The sequence below is a fragment of the Penaeus monodon genome, chromosome 17, assembly GCF_015228065.2.
Source record: "Penaeus monodon isolate SGIC_2016 chromosome 17, NSTDA_Pmon_1, whole genome shotgun sequence".
In the NCBI taxonomy this organism is placed as follows: domain Eukaryota; kingdom Metazoa; phylum Arthropoda; class Malacostraca; order Decapoda; family Penaeidae; genus Penaeus; species Penaeus monodon.
The window spans coordinates 42,166,995-42,188,377 of NC_051402.1; the positions used below are offsets into that span (position 1 = coordinate 42,166,995).

Sequence of the window (21,383 nt, forward strand, 5' to 3'; positions counted from 1 at the left end):
TATGATGTGTAATTTTCTTTGTTCAAGTACATTAATATTCCTTTTCCTGTTTTAACTCTGAATCTTGAATTAGTTATCTATTGGAAAAAAGTATTTTGAAAGTACATAAATTTATTTTATCTACAGTATTCATTATTCTTTATTTTATCTACAGTATTCATTATTCATATTAATCCTCTCATCAATTCTGGGAGACTTTTCATTTCTGTGTAAAAGCTTCTTTTGTATTAATAATTATAAAAGCCTCCTATTTTTTTTTTTTATCTGAGTAACTGTTTACAATGCATAACAAAATTAATGCTAGTTTCATAAGTCTGCATTCGTCAGCTCAGTTTCTCATTTGAAAAAGTAACGTAGGTTAATTACCGCAGTATAATACATCATAATTATATTTATGACTCTCTCTTAGTTACTTCAAGTGTAGATGTAGATTAATATATTATAAATTTGAAGCTTGTGAGTGTGTGATACAAGAAAATATTATGCAGATTTTCACACTTATATTTAACAGGGAGATGAGATATATGAAACGTATTGATTATAATATTTAAAAGAAAAAGCTTAATATATGTATAAAGATTTTTTTTTTTACTTTAATCATGCATTATCATTTTATAACAAAAAAAGAATTGCTCTTATAACATTTATGTTAACCAAATTATACAATCAGTTCTTTTTTAAAGGAGGAACATGAATTTTAATATGTTAGGTTACAGTACATATTTAAACTGACTGAAAAGTAAAAATACTAAACCACATTTATATTCTCTGTTTGTGGTGCTTTTTTGTTTGTGTGTGTGTGTGTGTGTGTGTGTGTGTGTGTGTGTGTGTGTGTGTGTGTGTGTGTGTGTGTGTGTGTGTATGTGTGTGTGTGTGTGCGTGTGTGTGCATGTGTGTGCATGTGTGATTTGATGCATGTATTGTAAGTAAATGTGCATATGTGTTTGAGTGTGATGCATAGCTACATGTTAGTGTGCCTCTGGGTATAATTGCATGTGTTTGAAATGTATGGATAAGTATGTGCATGTCTACAAATGTGTTTGTGTATGCATGTGCATATTTATAAATGCATGTATGTATCCTAGAAGGCAAAAAATTATGGTGTTCAATACCTTATATTACACACACATATTTTCCTTACATTCACTAAAAAATCATAGGTACTCGATTTATACAAATATGATGAAATGCTACTCTGTAAGAGGTATGCTACTTGATTACTTATGAATCAAATGTACTGTGTATGGCTTTCTGCTTTCTCTATATTAGTTTATTTATGTCTGTTATTTGATGTATACTGTGATATATTTTGGAAAATAAGCTCTGCATATCCTAAAATGGCCAACTTGTTGTTTTTCAAGTTAGCTAGGTTTGTAATTTAGCAAGCAACCTAACAGAGGATTTCTCCCTTCAGGTTAATTCTAAATAAACTACAAAATTATCTGTCATTATTATCATTGCTGCTCTTCAGTACAGTGTTCAACAAGGAGAATAAGTTTTTTTTATGGACTTAAAGCATTAACAATTATTTACAAGACTGTCTAGTCTGCTTGAAGAAAGGTATCTTGTTAAGGATTGCTTGCCAATATAATCCAGCAGTTATGGAAGCCCTTATATTATGAGATGGATAGGTCATATAATGAACACATCATAACTTTTATTGTGATTCATTTCATTATAACAATATTACTTTTACAAACAGTTGTAGTTTGCTACCTAAACATATGAGAGCACTATATGGAAGGTTATAGAAGTGACATTCTCATTGTCACCAGTCAAAAGGCAGGGAGGAGGCTTGGTGAGGTGAACAGCAATATTTGGGCATGTGGGGAGGTGAAGAGAACAGCAAAAGTGTTTTGTGTATATATATGTGAGATGTGTAAGGCAGAGTGGCTATTTACCTTGTGAAGAAGTAGTAGTATTGGAATATCTGGATGATTTAATCTTATTTTTATCTTATTTTTTTCTTCATTACAAATCAATATATCAGCTGTAAATGATATTGGCAAGGTGAGCTTATGAATATATAACTTTTGAAAAAATTATGTACATAACAAATATATAATATGACCATTATTGAAAAGAGAAGAGAACAAAGAGAAGTTGAAAATATAGGGCAATCACAAATGCAATGTTACCATTAACAATGAAACAAAGAAATGCATGATTACCATTAGTAGAGACCATGGTTCAGAAATAATACACAGATGTTTGAGTTTCCATGTTTGGAAAATCCCAGTTGGAGAGTAATTGAGTTTTTGCAGGAGGCAGAAGTGATGATGGAAGAATCAGATACTTTTTTTTGCGTTTTTGTTTTGTTTTTTTTGCTTTTTTTTTTTTCAAAGGATGAAGGAACAGCTGAGAGATTCACTGGAGAGTTTCAACACAGAGGACATCGACATGGAAAGAAATAACACGGAAGAATACCGACATGTGGGAGTCTCACCACATAACTACAACAGGGTGAGTGAGGGACAGAAGAAGCCACACATGAGTGGTTCCTACGGGTTATCACAGAAATATGATTGTGCTAAAAAGCAAAGGGTCACTCGAGGCGAAGACAGCCCTGTGTAACTTTTCGTTATCAATTTTCTTGCAAACTCCTTACTGCATTGTTATTGTTCATGCAATGTATTTTCAGTTTCCCGTTTCCAGAATCCGTCATATTTCTGCCCTTCTTAAAACTGCAGTTTACAGCACTGTCTTATTTTCACTGAAACACTAGCAATGAGTAACCCAGCTTACACCAACACTGTTTCAGCCCGTCTACAGATATACTAGGCGATATGTAGCTATCTATCACATGCATAGGTAAGGTTTTACAGTTTTCTGGAGCACGTCCATATGTGGCCCATTTCCTAAGAGCTGAAAAGTCTTGTTTTGTAATATTAGTGTCTTGTTTTACTGCACAGGTAACATAGTGACCTAAAATATGAACACTGGAAATCATTATGAGGAAATGATCGGATAACAAGAAATTCATAAGATATTCTAAGAGGACATTACCACTGATATTATGTTTTTATGTTCTACTGTAACTACCATTTGATTGTTAGGTGTGGTATCTAAAAGGTGCACAGTAGCAGACATTAGGCATTATTGCCGAGAAGTTGTACAAAATGTGGTCCGTGGTAGGTACCTTACATACTATATAAACCATGTTTTTTTTGTTTTTTTTTCTCTTTTAGTTCTTATACGAAATTGCAAAATTTTACCATTGGGCTAGGATCCATCCATTACATTCTTTTGAGTACCAGGAACTCATATACAGTGTGTGAATAAAACTTCTCCAAATGTAAGCATGAATTCTAGCCCTAATTTTGAATAATAAGTAGTCTTAAAAGCACAAATTACAGAGAGGTTACAGCACCGTGATACACTACAGTGACAATAAGATTCTTTACATGCCCCAAAGTCTTCTGTTTTATGTGTGGGTCTTGTGTTCCTCTCTGCAAAAGGATTTCATTGTTGTAAAGAAACTTTTTTTTTTTTTCAGCATATCATGTTCATCCCTTATAAAGAAAAAATTGTGAGCCTCATGGAAAGATATAATTACCGAAGCACAGGAAATCTCATTGCTACAAGTATGAAAACTGTTCAGGATTATTTATTTGAAACAGATCAAATTTTCTCTTTTTTTCTCTTTAATCAAAGTTAGACAAGATTACTCTGAAATTATTAAATTCCCACTGCTCAATAATTGTTTCTGTTCACAATCTCTAAAAGTCCCTTTTTTATCTCCTCGTGTGCCAGTAATGTATAATATAATAATTTTCGATGAAAAACTATTGCTTAACTTAGTAACAGCTCAAATATGATCTGAAATGGTAATTACATAACATAATATCCCTGTAATGATGCACTGTATAGTCATTATTAACAGTATCAAAGGCAGGAAAAGGAAAAATAGTTAACATTGAAATATTTTTCATGGTTTAATAATGGCATATGCATTGTGAAGACAAATCAGTATTATGTTCAACATCAATGTCAAATTCATATCTCATATTCCTCAAAAGTGAAATTCCTGAAGATTCTACTTGCTCCTAACATGAAGTTATGAGAGATGACTCAATGATGAGTGATGGTGACCTGAGACCTGAGATGAATCTCCTTATTTACAATGTTGAATCCTATGGTACGAGGTCTAGCACTGAGCAAGACTGGCGAGTGTCTTGATACAACACACTACTCAGCCATGTGCACCACCTCGCCTGCTCCCCTACAGTAAAGGTGGTGTGCTCTTCTCTACGTCATTATAATACAATCATAATTTTACCAGGTTCTGGAGTTTTCCACACCATCTCGTGTACACACACACACACACACACACACACACACACACACACACACACACACACACACACACACACACACACACACACACACACACACACAGTACATACATACGTCTTCAAGAATACTGGGAGGCTGAAGTAGTAGTTCAATAAAGTTTATTTTGCCAGTAAGACAAAAGGTAAATCAACCTTATTCAATCACTACGTAAGAACTGGTAAGATCCTTTCTTATTCAAATATACTTCCAATCTGCCAGATTATGAAGATACAAGGGAAATTATGATTGCAGTATAATAATTTAACTACTATAATCTACATAATGGTAAATGATATGAGCTTTACAACTAAACTGTATATGAAGTAACAACTTATTCATTTCAGTATTAACATCACTGGCTGTCTTATATTGAGAATTGGGTGGACTACAGCTGTTGGCTTGCAGGTAGATGTAATATTTATAATGAGGGTTAATTAATTAATTCACAAAATTATATGCTTCTCCTCAGAACAAGGTAAAAAGAATGCTACTCTAGTAAAGTGACAATGTTATATTTCATGTGCAATGGGATATAAAATACACTTGTTAAAAATATCCATTGTCAGTTTTTGAATTGATTAGAGACACAAATGTAGAATGTGCTAGGATGAACATGGTGCTGCTGGGTATTGCAAACGTGACATTGCACACAAAAAGGTCTGTGATAACTGATACCCGGTGAATGCTTTACACGCAGTGCATCATGGCTGAGTTTAAAATCTAGGATAATAAGTTATCTTAAAAGAAACTTATTACAGAAACTTACCTCTGTTGCAGAAGAACATCCCTATTTGTGAAAAAAGACAATAAATAAACATGTAAGTGGGCAAAAAACCGTACCATGGATACAAAGACTGTTTTTCTTTCTTAAACAAGTCTGAGGAATAGTTCTGCAACAAATAAAGTTTCATGTCATAAGCTGCCTTGTTTCTTTGAAGAATATCCTATTATGTCACCTTGCTTGGGCAAACAACAAATCAGAAAGTGTGGTATAACAAGAACATCAAAGATACATCAACATGATAACTTGGCAGTCACCTAACACTGTACAAATAGATTACAATTTGCCAATTATGCTCTGAAAAGTAAAACTATATACAATATAATACATTTATATTAAGTACATTAGGATTAATTTCTAGGTTGAGGTGATCCTTGAAAAGCTGGTGCAGTTATTTGGCACGTTTTGTCTAGTACAGGAACCTAAATGTTGGCTAAATAAGAGCATGTCTGTCAAGTTTCATGGGGTGAGTTTCTATTTGAATAAACACTTTAAACAATAAGAGTTTATTTGTAGAAGCAAGTCATAATATCTGGTTGGGTAAAACAGAAAAAAAAAACAAAAAACAAAAAAAAACTTGTCTGATCTTACTGGCCATGAAACTTGACTTTCAAGAAGGTTTGTTTTTTTATTTTATTTTTTTTTCTCTTTAGTCTAATGCTTGAACAAAATCTTTGGCACCCTACAGCAAAGCTAACAAACTGGCAAATAACTCTACTTGCATATCGTTTCGCGATGGTTCCATGCTCATGTGCAGGGATAACGATAGGCTATAATGCCATAAAAATATTGATTATGTGACCTTAAGACCTTGAAAAAGAGATGCAGCTATAACAGGGGAATTTTGTATTACAGTAACAAAAACAAAATATCTAACTTGAACTACACTGAGAGATTATATTATATATGTAGACTTACATTGTCCTCTTTTTCAAGACCATCATGAAATCTATAGAACTTTATTTAGTTTCCTATATGAAAACCTATTGTTGTATATGCACATTATAGTGAGTCTATGGTATTTGCAAGAGAAAAAAGCAAATTGCATATGATGTTCTTTATAACAGGAAATGAAATAATCCACAGGTGAAAATACTTTTTATATACAACAACAATGGCACATGTCATTGTAAACTAGCAATAATATCAATAAAAAATCCTTGTTATCTTTGCAGTTATACACCATTAAACTGGTCTTAAAAAAATTCATATCTAATTGGGACAAGTGCCAATGATAAACATGACAAAGACTCCAGGAACGTATGGAAATACTAAGTTGTAACAGTCAGAGCAACCAAAGTGCTCCTTCTCTTCTCCTTTGGGTACTCGTAGCGCATAAAGCCTCACAGTTGGGCTTTGAGGAATAGACTGGGCTAAGGCCAGCCAGGCAGGAGTGACCGGGCAGCATGTGGGTCAGACTCGCTCAGGTGAGACGAGCAGAACCCAGGCAACTGTTGGCCATCAGCTTTCAACTGAAGGCTATCAACCATCAGTAATGAGCCAACAGCACTCATTCAGAAGCTGTTAGCTTACAGCTGGGGAGGGTGGGCACCGGTTACAGTGAGGGAGGGCATCAAGGTGGGCCCGAAGAAGGCTTGCGTCAGCTGGCCTCTGTGTTCAGGGCTTCTGTGGACCCTTGGGTGGCGTGAGGAGACTCCCGATCAGCAACGCGGTGTATCTGCACAGACACGAGTGATGGATATGATGCTCCTGAGTTGGCGGAAGTGGCAGAGGCTCTGGAGGCGCGGCGTGAGATGGGGAAGAAGAAGAGAGACCCACGGGGAGACGTATCGTTCACAGAAGAGCGGGAAGCACGGCGTGAGCTAGGCCTAGATCTTTCCCCATCCACCTGTGGACACTTTGTCTTCTAAGAGTGATTTTAGGGAGGCGTATGAACACTGAGATTATTCTATACCTTTTATAAGTTGATTTAATTGAGAAAACTATCATGATGCAATGGTAATACAAAAGAGAGAAAGAGAGAGGGAGAGGGAGAGGGAGGGAGAGGGAGAGGGAGAGGGAGAGGGAGAGAGAGAGAGAGAGAGAGAGAGAGAGAGAGAGAGAGAGAGAGAGAGAGAGAGAGAGAGAGAGAGAGAGAAATATCTTACCTGGAGGACGGTGACAGACCTTCGGCGAGGCATACTCATGGGCATTGGTACCGCTGCTAATAGGGTTGATACCCTCTTGAAACCAGAGCGTATAGACGACCCTCCCGGAGAGGAGGTTTGTGTTTGTGCCTCCTCTAGGAGTAAATTCTTCTTTTCCAACTCTCGCCGATGCCTGTGAAGAGAGCAAGGGGTCACGTGTTGCCAACTTGTGTGCTTTCATCGTTACAATTATGTTTGGTTAGCATGACCTTATATTCCATAAACTTTTTTCTACATCTAAAATGAAATTCATAAAATTTGGGGAGAAGTAAATTATTTCATCCTGATTAATAACACTATCACAGTAACCGAAAAAGTGATTGTGAAGTGTGTGCTATACAAAACATGAACTTATTTCTTTGACTTGTTTGTTGCATATACAAAAGTACAACATTCAGATATCTCGTGGTTCACTTAAAAGTGCAGTGTTTCTATGGACTATCTGAAAACACCTGTTAGTGTTAGAATATCAACAAAGAACACCAAATACTCATATGCTACAAAAGAACTATGAATAACCTAAGCATCTCATTCTTCTGTTATTGGTGAGTTAGGTTACTGGATGTATTACAAAACAACTTCCCCAATGAAATTCTACTCGTATATAGTAGTTTAAAGGGTTGTCTGCCTATTCAACTGCAGAAACAAGGAAGCTGAAGCTGAAGCACGAATCGTCACCTCAAGAATTCACTCTCGAAAAATTTGTGTTTAAGAATGGGATAACAGCATACCTTGGAGCTTCCTGATCTAGGCAGAAACTTTCTGTTTTATAAACCAGAGCAGTTCTCCTTGTTTAAAAACCATACAATATTCTTATATCATGCACTTTGAGGGAGAATTTTTGTTTTTGTTTTTGGTAAATACTAAGTAGATTATGCAAATAAATATTTTTCTGTTTTAACAAAATCATAAAAGCTATTGAGAAGTATATAACATAGGATTAGATTTTTATGCAATTTATTTTCTGGGGTTTATTTAGCTATCACTTATATCAGAAAAGGGTTGTGGAAATCTACAATGAAATATAATTAGTAGCTTAGCTTGCACAAAGTCCTATATTTGTGTGTTACTATTAAAAAAAAAAAGTCAAATAATTGTTATTGTTTACGATCTAAAGCATCAGAACAGACATTAGTGTTATGGCTATTTTTCAGCCAGTGATTTAAATTGATTGGGTCCATTTAGAGGGGTCAGATGTTCACTAATTAGATCTCATTAAACCCCAAAGCCACAACAAATATATAAACGAGCCAGTGACTCCATGACCCTCGCGTGACACCCCATCCTCAGCCTCTAATTGGAACCCAAAAGGAAAAACTGAACCATGAGCTGCCAAAAAATATATATGGATACGATATGGTGGCCAAAATAAACAGCAAGTAGTCAACATTCACAAGTTTACGCTACTGTGGGAAGGCAGAGTTATTCCAGGCTCTGGAGCTGCATCTCGTTCCCCTCCTTGGTCTTTCCCTGAGAAGGGTTTCCTGTCGCTTCTAGTCTCGCTCTTTTTGCTCTGTAAGGTCATGGCGTGCAGCTGACAGACAGGTTCACAGGAGGATTCCCTTTCTTCTTTCTCTTTTTCAATTAGTCTTTTCAAAAATTCTTTTGAAAATGTGATTAGACTGAGAGCTAACGCTAGCCTCTAATGTTTGCGGACTTGATCCAGTTATTTAGGAATTCCTTTGGTTAAACTCATGATTTTAAAAATGTGAGTTGAAATGAGATTTGATTGGTAAGAATTAGCATTTTAATTAGTTTTCACAAAAATAATTCAATCAGAGTTTTAGAAAAATTAAAATATCTTCCTAATGGCCTCCTTAAGTGAACCTATGAAACCTCACATTCAAAACATTCAAATGAAGTGAATGTTAAGGGATTTTCTTTTTTCTTAATGCTTTTGCAGTTAATTAAAGCTACTGGTTTCACAACCAGTTTTTTTTCTGGCATTCTAACCAAAATAGGTATGTGTGTGTTTGTGTGTGTATGTGTATGTGTGTGTATGTGTGTTTTGTGTGTATGTGTGTTTTGTGTGTATGTGTGTTTTGTGTGTATGTGTGTTTTGTGTGTGTGTGTGTGTGTGTGTGTGTGTGTGTGTGTGTGTGTGTGTGTGTGTGTGTGTGTATGTGTCTGTCTGCATATGTGTTTGTGTGTCTGTGAATAATTCATGAAAGAATTTTGCTGGAATAATATCTTAGAGCTGAAACAGAAGGCATAAGAACCAATTAAACCTAAGAACATGGGAGGATTAATTTTGATAAGCATAGAGTAAATTTCATCTTAATTAAAATCATTAGTGAAACTTCTCAATAAAAAAAAAAGTTTTTAAAATAAAACTCTTGTCAAATATTGTACTTATGGACTAAATATCATATTTATGGTTATGGACTAAAATAGGAATTCTTTGTTATTAACATTTATTTACTTTCTTATTACGAACTTACCCATTCTTTCAATATACTTTTATCTAATTACCTTTTAACATAAACAAATTCTTCATTATTATTTTTGCATTTGATATTTTTTCTTGTTCACTAATATCACTTTATTCTCATTTATATCACTGTTCTGTTCAAAATCCACCTTTTTTCTTCTTTTGCAGATTTTTATATTTCATCTTGTTGTGATCTGATATTTCCTTCATTAAGCCATGAACTTTTATATACGAAAATATGCTTTCTCCTTTCCCATTTCTTTTGTTCTAAATGACAACTTGCTTCTTCTTTTCTTGTATTTCCCTTTCTCAATTTATCAATTATAGTCCTAGTCTTTGTCCTTTGCCCCTCTACTTTGTATTTTTAATTCTTCTCGAATTTTCTCATCCATTCTATTCTACAATTAAACCAAATCTTAAGCCATCCCGTCCAAGATTCTCTAATACGTCCTTGCCATGTTTCATCCACATTATGTATTGTTTTTTTTACATATCAACACTGAAATTATCACTTCGCTGTTTTTTTTCTCTCTCTTTTCTCAGTATTCTCTCTTTTCATCTTATATTTGATTCCTATCTGTTATTTATGGTTTCTGTTTTTGATTTCTTGTTTTTTAAAAATTATTTCCCCTTCCTTTGTCTTGCAATTTATCGCAAGGATGTTGTAATTAAGTAAAAATTAATCAGGTCTGTCAAGGAACCTGTCAAGTAACACTAATACTTGACACTGGAAATTGAATTTAAAGAGAAACACAATTCTTAAGACTTAGGTTAGAGATTTGGGTAATTCTGCGACTGAATAATACTTTTCTTCACAGACATATTCGTATTTCATCAAGAAAGAAGGATTACAAGAAGAAGATGAAGATGAAGAAGAAAAAAGGAAATACCACCCTTCTTTTGAATTAATTAAACTGCCCATATATGTAACTCTTTCACCCTATATCGCTTCAGCGGATTCACGAGTGGCCATACATAAAGACCATCTCTGGAAAAAGAAATACTGAGGCTCAAAAATCCATCAAGAACTCACTTGAGGAAGGCCCGCCAGGCCATCTGGATGGTCTTGGCAGCTGAGTCCATCTTCTTCCAGCGACGCGTGGAGGATACAATCTCAAGCTCCTTGCGAGTTGGGAACTGCTTCTTGAACTTCTCTTCCATCTGCATCTTGAGCTGAGGGGGGAACTAGGGAACTGTGAGCGTTAGTCGGTGGTAAGGCTCGCCCGAAGGTGCAGAGTGCAGACACTGCAGGCGGCTGTGCAGGTGAGAGTAAAGGGTGGGGGGGCGCGGACGCTTCCACACGCACATACGGAGGAATCAAGGACATAACAGGACACGCGAATGTTCTCAAAGGCAAATCGAGGACTGGAGGCTAGGCAAATGTGATTTGTTCAACTCAAATATATGAGTTTTTAGGGTGTGATAAAGTTGTACCCTGTTCTTTTTCAGCATTATCATTTCCAGAATAAGTACTCTTGAAAGATTTTGCCTTTACATGCTGTGAACATTTCTAATGTTTGTGGTACTCTGTAGTGTAAGTGTCAGGCACAATCTCATATCTTAGCTTGACAGAATATAATAAAGTTTCTCTAGCTTTATCTGCTAGTATTTACTATCCAGTCTCTCGGTGAGCTCTATTATTTTATTTTCCCAAGGAATGACATTAGGGAACCATATGCAGATGTAGCTGAACAAAACAAATGTAAGGGAGAAGATTACAGGATTCTCATTTTGCTTTGAACAAACCACTCATGGCATATATGCGTCTGGGGCAGTTTCCATAACATATATGCAAGCACAAACATTTTCCTTGTGCAGGCAGAGGAAAAAGAGCAAGGGAAAAGAGAATCATTTATCAATATATACTTAGTCAAACCTTGGGAAAGCAACAATAATGATTTAGTTGTATAGCAACAAAATATTCTTGCCATGATTCCTGATAGACTAAAAGAATGTGCTCGGTGTCTTCCATCAGCAACATTCTGCCTTGACAACTTTCTCTTTCGGTATATCAGCTACATCCAACAATCATACCACAACAACAACAACAACAACAACCACAACAACAAACAACAACAGTAAGAACATTAACAACAACAGTGAGAACAACCAACAGCATACAACAAGCCATAGCACATCAAGTCTGACACTCTCCCTCATTGTGGGTCTACAATGCTATATGTTTAGTGTGTGAATAACAAAGCACTGCATGCTGTTCTTGGTCTAGCACGTCTCCTAAAGGCTCGTATCCATTTGCTCTACTTATACGCAGGATGCAAACGCGCCCACATGGAAAAAAAGCACACTGATAAGCCGCGTGTATGTATAGCATGGTGTGTACATATACTACAGGTGCCATATGCATTGCACAAAAGCCATATATATATAACACATATATAGTATACATATACATAAATACATATATATACATATACCTATATATATTATATAATCAAATATATATATACATCTTACAACATTAACTATATATATAACACTGGGTAGGGGGGGGTTTGGTTTGGGTTTAAGCCTGCAGTGTTGCTTTTAATATTTAAAAGGTTGCATTTAAGTATACTTGTCACAAACCTGTATTGGAGACAATCTGTAATATATCCAATTGTCTTTGGAACTTTAATAACCATGAATAAATCCACTGTTATCTTCATGTATTAAAAAGGGGGATGGGAGAATTTACAAAAGGTAAAGGATGAAAGGAGTATTACGGCACAAAATTGTACTTTATACTTTCAAAAATTTACGTACGTCATTTGCTTAAAAAGAAAATGGTCTCGTTTGATTCTTTGCTTCCTTCTTTTCTTATGAAGTCATAGCACTGAACTATTGCGGCAAATGAGGCTTGAGAAATCAATCAGGCATGAGAAATTCAGCAAGAAATATTAATGGTGGAGTTTGAAAAAAAATTCTGCGCTTACAAAGATATCAAAATAATTTGAGAGGGAGAGGGAGGGAGGGAGGAGGGAGAGAGAGAGAGAGAGAGGGAGAGAGAGGGAGAGGGAGAGGGAGAGGGAGAGAGAGAGAGAGAGAGAGAGAGAGAGAGAGAGAGAGAGAGAGAGAGAGAGAGAGAGAGAGAGAGAGAGAGAGAGAAGAGAGAGAGGAGATTAAGATTGAGAGAGAGAGAGGAGAGAGAGAGGGAGAGAGAGAGAGAGAGAGAGAGAGAGAGAGAGAGAGAGAGGAGAGAGAGAGAGAGAGAGAGAGAGAGAGAGAGAGAGAGAGAAAGAGAGAGAGAGAGAGAGAGAGAGAGAGAGAGAAGGAGAGAGAGAGAGAGAGAGAGAGAGAGAGAGAGAGAGAGAGAGAGAGGAGGAGGGGGAGAGAGAGAGAGGAGAGAGAGAGAGAGAGAGAGAGAGAGAGAGAGAGAATGAAAGAGAGGGAGAAAAAAAAAGGAAAAAAAATCAGAGTAAATCTGGTACTCTATTTTTGGAATCTGGCTGAGGCTCTGATACTACGCTTAACTCTATCAATGATATGAAAATAGTGCAGAGAAAAGAATTATTAAGAGAAGCCAATTTTAAATACTCAAAAACAAACAAAGAAAAGAAAAGAAAAAACTTTTTTCAAACCCACTTAAGAGTTGCAACAATCATCCATCATGAAAGATAATATAAAACATCCTTGATGTGATTTTCCAGCAGCCACATTCCGGATGATGCAAGAAATTGTAAAAGAAGCAGAGGGCTTGGGGGAGGTTGTAGTATAAGCCGGGGTACAAGAAGTCTGTGGCCTGTATTAGCAACTGGATTTACGAAAAAAGAAGACTAAGGAAAAAAAAAAAAAAATCATTTGAAAAATCAAAAATTTCTTGTCAGAAAATCCCCCCTCGCCAACTAATTGGTTGAAAGAGGACTTGCAACAAGAACCGAGTCTCCATTTTTCGGTGAATCGAGTTGAAAACAAACCACAGAAGCTACCATGACGAGGGAAAGGGAAAGCCAAGAATGGGTATATATGAGCTCAGGAGAGCGCTGTGTAATGAGGCAGGAAACGCTCATCCAGAAGGACAGTAAAGGAAATAAGCAAAAAAGATGAAAGTGTAGCTGTCTCTATATGCACATCATAAGAAACCATTAAATGTACATCATAATGTTTAATCACGACAAAAATGACATCTAACTCAGTATCAGCCACTCTTGTTGAGTAGAACTAGTAAGAGAGATTACTATGAGGTTTTTCATCTCTTAAATGAATACTTTGATTAATTTTTACTTTACATATTTATACAACTGCAGAAAAATGGGATTTAATTCCATATATACTGAAATTTCTTCTAGAATCTCCATACTGTTCACTCATTAAACACATCTGACTCCTACCACACAACACCACCAACTGTACACAGTTCAACTTTTCCTAAAATGATGTAATAAAAAACAATGTATAAATAACTTGATGCAAATGCATAAACTGTACTATACAATAACACATTCCCTCAAATTACTCATTCACATCAACAGGGGCGTGGTTGAGGGCATCAAACAATGAGGATTTAGCCAAGGGACAGAGAGAGGGAGAAACTGTTATTAAAAAGGAAATGGGTATTTCTTGTATGCCCAAAAAAAGACTCCATTACGTATAGTTGCAGATATATATCAGGAATTTAAGTACTGCTACAGGGTAACTAAACTCACAGAGTTAAAAACAAACTACTGTTTGGTTACTGTACAGTAACAAGAGATAGTCAATAATAATCAGGCCCCTAATTAAGAGGGCAGGAGGCCCACCAGTGACAACTGATAGCATATGGTGGACCACCACGCCCCTGGCATACTAGTAGACAGTAACTCTTGTATATTACAAAAAACATCAATACTATGGTAATAGATGTCAATGATAGTGGATCTGCACACACACAACAAAACATGTCACATCACATCACATCCACCAATACACAAATGTGTCTAAAACAGATCACAAGAAATTTCCCACAACAGAATTCGTTCAGCTTTGGACCCGAATCTCTCACTCTATTCCTAGAAGAAGCAGAAGACACTCACTCTCTTGAACTCCTCAGTCTCCTCGACATGTCCCAGCACATGCTTGGTGAGGGCGTGCAAGATGTCCAGGCAGTGGATTTTGTCCCCTTTGGCTATAGGCAGGTCAAAGGACACAAGGGCAACAGTGTTTGGCTTAGGGATGCCAAAGGGAGCATCAAGGCTGGAGATGAAGTCGGAGAGTTGTGAGAAATTGATGAACTGTGTAGCATGTGGGTCATACCTGTTGATAGAGATAAAAATATTATAGGGACTACTTTCTGTACTCACCAGTAGTGTGTGTATTTATGAAAGGACAACTGTCTTTTATGAAGTGTATTCACCAGGACTAATGACTTATCATTGCCATTAAAATAGAATTAATTAGCCAAAAACAATCCCAGCAACTCACTTGGACCATCTAACATAAAACATCTCCAAGTCATCTTCCACAATGCCAATCTCCTCCTCCTTATGTGCTTGGTTAAAGTTCTCCAAAATAACAGCAATGTACATGTTAATCACAATCATAAAGTTGATGATGATGAACGACACAAAGAAGACAATGGCGATCACAGGGTGGCCACAGTTGCCATTGGGCTGGTTCATGTAAGTGACGTCGCAGTCCGGAGGTCGAGCCATGAGAGGGTCCAGGACGTCATTCCAGCCAGCAGAAGTGATCAGTCTGGAAGAAGGCAAAGAAGTTTAGTCATTCAACTTTCTCTTGTTGTCATCTCAAGCAAGGGGAGGGGAGAGCAAGTTATTCTTTGCATTTGTAGATAAATTCTGAAAAAGAAAGTGAAGGATTTTACAATAAAAAGTGGGTTATTGATGTTTATGGTCTTCATCAGAAATACGTTGACAATGAAGATTGTAGAATGAAAATGTATATAACTTCTCCTGAGCTGTGAAGTTATTCATCTCTTTCAACAACTGCCCCAACTGTCAAATGAATTCTTTTGTGATGAAAGCATTATCATGAATATCATCTCATTTATTACCATCACCATCATTAGTATAATTCTTATAATTATTATCATTGTTATTATCATCATTATTATTACTATTATCATTGCCATTATCATTTCCACTGTCATTATTATTATTTCATCGTCATTGTTATTATCATCATTAAAAGAGAGGAAATCCAATGCACATCCCATACACTGAGCCAAAACATGAGCCTGGCTTACCTGAAGAGAAGCATCATACTGCTGCCAAAAGTCTCAAAGTTGACCAGATCATCTAAAGCACCCTTCCGCTGCACGTGACCAAACACCGCCATTCCGATGATTGCGTAGATGAAGGTGATGAGAAACAGCAATGCACCGATATTGAACAGTGCCGGCAGTGACACTATTAGGGCAAACAGCAACTTCCTAATCCCCTTTGCAGCCTGGAAATATTGAGCCGGTGTAACTGAGTATTGTGCCTAAGTGGTACGATAAATAAATAAATTAATAAATAAAGGTAAGAAAAAAAGGGGGGGAGGGAAAGGGGGGGGAGGTGAATACTTTGTTGATTATGGAGGGGTTTGGTGATGGCCACAGACAAGACCAAGTTCTATGGATAATACTGTATTTTTCAGAAAGATGAAAAAAATAATCTATTACTCCTTCATGGTAACTGTACAGAAGGGGATGGCTAAAAAAACAAAAAAAATCTAGTATTTACATCGTATGAGAATTCTTTCCAAGGACTACCTGCTAAAGAATCTGATACAGTAAAGCAAAGTAAGCTAACATTCCTGTTATATACATTGCCTACACTGATTACATATTCAATAGTCATCTGGAAAGATTTTTTTATGGAAAGAATGAGATAAAAAAACTTGTAGATACTGAAAAGGTAGCTTTCCAAATAACTAAGTGTGGGTAATTGATAATCTGACCTACCAACTAGTCTAATGGACATCCCCTTTCAAAAGAAAAAAATCTGACTTATCCTAAAAAAAACTCTGCACAACGTATTATCAATAATAAAACATTAATGATGACACTAAATACAACTAGACTGGAGACAGGGTGTAAAACAGAACTTACTGTGTCTGGATGAGAGTTGAGTGTAGAAAATAAGGTCATCAGTTCATATAAAAATACACAAATAAAACTCACTCCGTTGATTTATAAGCAATATCTAAACATGCATATGCCATATGTGGTTTGTACTATCTGACAAATTAGTACCAGGGTACAAATGAAAAGAAATTTCTTCTGATTTTCATTATTATTTTTTTTTTTTGACAAGCACACAAAGGCATAATACCAACATACTTATAAACCAAATAATGAGGAGTTATTTTTTGTGTACTGGAGTTAGAGTGCTAAATTTCACACACAGCAAGAGGAGCTACACCACAAAACAAAGTCCCAAGGAGCTGAGGAACACAAACAATTCCGGCAAACACCTGGATTGAGATCATGAGGCACATGCTCCTGAAATCAAGGCAGGCACGAGCACCAGCACTGTTCAAGGCCCCACACCTGGAAGTCTCATTCTATGTTCCACCTGCGTGCTGACATTGAAATGAAGCCCGGTGTTTTTAGTAGTAGTGAGGTGTCATAAAAAAGAGAACACAAAAAGCAATTCTAGGATGTGTCTGTCTTGGAAGTCACAAGTGCGCTTCACTACTACATCAACATCTCGCTTGCATACGACTTCCAGTTATCAAAAATACAAACACTATTGAGAGTGTCATCATCAGAGTATAGAGATCAAACCAAAGCAAGGCAAGTTCAATTACAAGACAAAACATTACCATTTAGATCTCTCATTCTTATTACTATGTATATCTATTTATGTAATCAAAATCTGTCTCTTGTTTAGGGTTTCACTATCCAAGATAAAAACAATCTTACTATATTACGCATTTATTTAGTCATTGAGAATGGAATCAATTTTCTCTCTACTTTTAGACGTCTATTTATATTCTTCATGCACAGTCTTACTGATGAGTTATTCAATAAAACTTTACTGATTTACTGTTTGTGCTTCAACTGTATACAGACTGAACTAATCCAGAGATAGTGAGGTCAGCCTAATTATCTCTGGATCATGCCTAGTACTTTGTCTCAGCCCATTAGGATGTGTGTTTGATAGTTGAAGTAGACATTGTGTAACTTCCATTTTGTGTGATGGTTTGGATGGTAGGAGATTTTGAAGAGTAACAACTGATTATAGCACCAAAACTTGTGTGGTACCAAAAATACCATAAAAATTAAAAGAAAAAACAAAACAAAAAGATTTTTTTTTCTTTAATTACAATAATAGTGATTATTAGTATTTACTATTGTTTAAAAACACCAACACGAACTCCAAATGTTTCTTTTCTTTTTTTTTGGAAAAAAAAAGAAAAAAAAAAAGAAAAAGAAAAAGAAAAAAATCATCACAACACATTCCACCTGGGCGTGCTCTCTGAGGTTGTTAAGTCCAAGACAATATTACAGTATAAGAAAACATGGGAGTTGCTTGCAAAGTGGAAGGTGCAATATTGCAAGTGGTTGTGGACGTTATGGACGTTAATTCGTAAAGGCTACCTGACCGAAGAAGGAGTTTCGGCCGTTCACCGTCGGCTGTTGGGAATAAGGAGGTTAAAGACGAGGGTGTTCCAGTACTGTACTTTTGACACTGTATTGCTGCTAACTCACACAAATGACCTTGGGAAACCATTCATAATATGGGCTTATCTTTTATCTTTATATACAAAAGAAACAAATGAATAGCTATGTGGATACTTATTCTTATATCCCTATAACTATTTAGAATGAACTTCTGAACTCTTTTCACCTTTGAACTTGATAAAGAAAAGGAGGGTCAAATTAATATTATGAATGGTTTTGACATAATGCACATCTTATACGTGATCAGCTACCTTTTAGGACATCTGTCCATGATCTTGGATTTTTATCAGGCCATATAAAGAGTTTTTGTAGTAGTTCAGTTTAATGATGAATTGCATAGAATGTTGAAAGTGCTATAATAATGTAATAAAGTTGTTGAACATCTGAAGTATCAATCTTTTTCTGTCAGTCAGTCTAAGCTAATGAAAAATGTCTTATTGAAAAAGGTGAAATATTCAACTATTATGCATTATTTTAAGCTTATCATTGAACTCATTGGTAAGTAACAACAACTCAACTTCGGAATCAAAAATCATTTCTATAACATAGAACTGATGATTAAAATTAAGAGTAAAAAATATTTCTATAAAACAGAATTTACTATAAAACTCTTATCATGTAGAATTAACATAAACTAATATTTCTCTTTAACAACAACAACAACAACAAAAAGAACAAAGAAAAACAAACAAACAAAAAATGTCCAAATATAGGGCTTCAGAACAGAACTCACTCTGAAACTTCATATATGTTTAAAATCAACCCAGTAAAATTAACAATTAGAACATCTTATTTCCACTAAACAAAAGAATAAAATAAAAATGAAAGAAGCAAAGAAAGAAAAAGAAAAAGAAAAGTGAAGACACCAAAGATATTTGAATAATAGGAAACAGAAATTGTCAGCAGATTAGAAATTACTGAGAACGTTGCACTATAAAAACTCCTTTGCCTGAGACACCAATATTGCTACATCCAGTGAACCACTTGACCACTACTGAGCTACATTCAAGGACTACAATACACTTATCTGGACTTATAATATAAACTTTATGAATACTTTGCTGCAAGATCCGTGATAACATTTTGTCAATACACAAGGAAATTTAATTCATCAAATAGCTAAGGCTCAAACTGTAAGATAGGACAGATCCAGGAAGAAGGAAATACTACATATTATACTGAAAGAGACTCAAAGAAAAAAAAAAGTAGATGTGATTAGAAGATCGAGATGAAGAAAAATAGGAATTAACTTCATATATCTTAAAAATAATTTCTGATATTGAAACTGGTCTTAATCATCTTGAACAGATCACTGATCTTACAATCAATGCTGACTATTTATGATACAAAACTTATAGGTTACAATATGCAAGACAGAGGTACCACGTGAAAACCCCTGGCAATATATTCTGTCTCAAATGTATAGTATCACACATACCTATATACTAAGAGAAATTAAAGGGAAAAGTGACAGTGTTTCTCCTGCTTAGATTGTCTCTAAATAGTAACCTTGAAATATCTGAATGAGACTAATAATTGAAAAAATCTTTTTGGGCTTATCATTATCAAATAAGAGGTTTATAATTACTGTTTCAACAAATGCAAAACTAAGAATGCAGTTGAACAAAACTGAATTCTTTTGCACTTTGGGTGTTCTGCTTTATACTGTCAGCTTTTACCCATCTATAAATCAAAGACCTAAGTCGTAGACATTTCTATGCTGACTAACAAGTAATTCTGAAATTAGATTATTATAAACATTAATAAGAATGTATACTGTATGATATGTACAAGTCTGCATCTGTACAAAAGCTAAATTTCAGGAATGGTATAGTAAGACAAATGCAATGGAACATACCTGACATATAGCAAAAATTAGATCACTAATGTAATCAGCATAACTGTAAATCTGTGTGTGTGTGTGTGTGTGTGTGTGTGTGTGTGTGTGTGTGTGTGTGTGTGTGTGTGTGTGTGTGTGTGTGTGTGTGTGTGTGTGTGTGTGCGTGTGTGTGTATGTTTGTGTGTGTGTGTGTGTGTGTGTGTGTGTGTCTGCACTATTGTGTTTGTGCATGCATGTGTCTCTTTCTCTACAGTATACATTACTTATGATAAATTTATAAATGTCTACAGTTTCAGATAGTGGTTATGATAGATAATACAGACCCTTGAAAAACTAATTTCTAGCTAAAGCTTCATCTCAAAAAAAAAAAAAAGATAATAATAATAAATAATAAAGTTATACACTAAACCTTGGATTTCACAGATAATTTAGCAGTATTATAGTTGCAAGCCCCTTAACACATAACCCTCTCACTACATACAAGCACTGCACATCACAACACCTATCGAAATGCTGCAATGCGTAACCATTACCCACAACAACAAACTTGCAAGGATGACGCCCCAGCATCACTCAGCAAAAAAGGGGCAAACATCAAAACATCAAATCTGTACTTGGGAGGGATTGCCATCCAGCACAACAATCTTGCACAGGGTCTAATATATATATATATATATCTTTAAGACAATCCTTCTGCAACATAATCACGCAAGAAGTGAAGAGGAGGAGGGGAAGTTGGTGGGATGGAGGGTGGATATTTGTGGCAATAAGTGGGGTGGATGGGGCAAGGGAGGGGCATGGGGAAGGAAAGATCTTCAGCTGGATCTCAAGGCAGCAAAGAACAAGAAAGACAAACGACTCAAACCTTAGGAGTCAGCCACCGGTCAGTTAAGACTTACCTTGATAAGACGTAGAATGCGTCCGATCCTGAAGACGCGGACTACCCTGAGAAGTGTTGGGCTGATGGGGAAGTCAGTGAGGACATCATGGAGGAGTATGCCCATGATGGATGCAAACACCAGGATAAAGTCAAACAGGTTCCAAGGTACCGTGAAGTAGTGATGGCGCAGGCCAATGATCTTGACTATGGCTTCTGTTGATGTTACATATTACTGAAGTTTGACTGCCATCAGAAACGTATATATGTGTTGAGGAATCAGCCATTTATGAATTCACTCTATGAAATGTAGACTCTGTATACTAAATACTTCTGAAAAGGGGATCAATTAGCTTCCACCCACCTA

General features: G+C 35.9%; 1 protein-coding gene across 1 annotated transcript in view; it reads right to left on the reverse strand.

Moving 5' to 3' along the window:
- Positions 1 to 1,640: 1,640 nt before the first annotated feature.
- The window catches only part of LOC119583765 (sodium channel protein 60E-like), a gene marked incomplete at its 5' end in the record, with an annotated part of 79,952 nt that continues 60,209 nt past the window's right edge, over positions 1,641 to 21,383 (reverse strand). Inside the window, 9 exon segments of the mRNA XM_037932431.1 lie at positions 1,641 to 6,965; positions 7,225 to 7,396; positions 10,728 to 10,879; positions 14,704 to 14,923; positions 15,092 to 15,364; positions 15,873 to 16,075; positions 18,216 to 18,251; positions 21,039 to 21,232; positions 21,381 to 21,383. The exon segment at positions 21,381 to 21,383 is cut by the window's right edge and continues 131 nt beyond it. Coding sequence (XP_037788359.1) covers positions 6,717 to 6,965; positions 7,225 to 7,396; positions 10,728 to 10,879; positions 14,704 to 14,923; positions 15,092 to 15,364; positions 15,873 to 16,075; positions 18,216 to 18,251; positions 21,039 to 21,232; positions 21,381 to 21,383 — 1,502 coding nt within the window.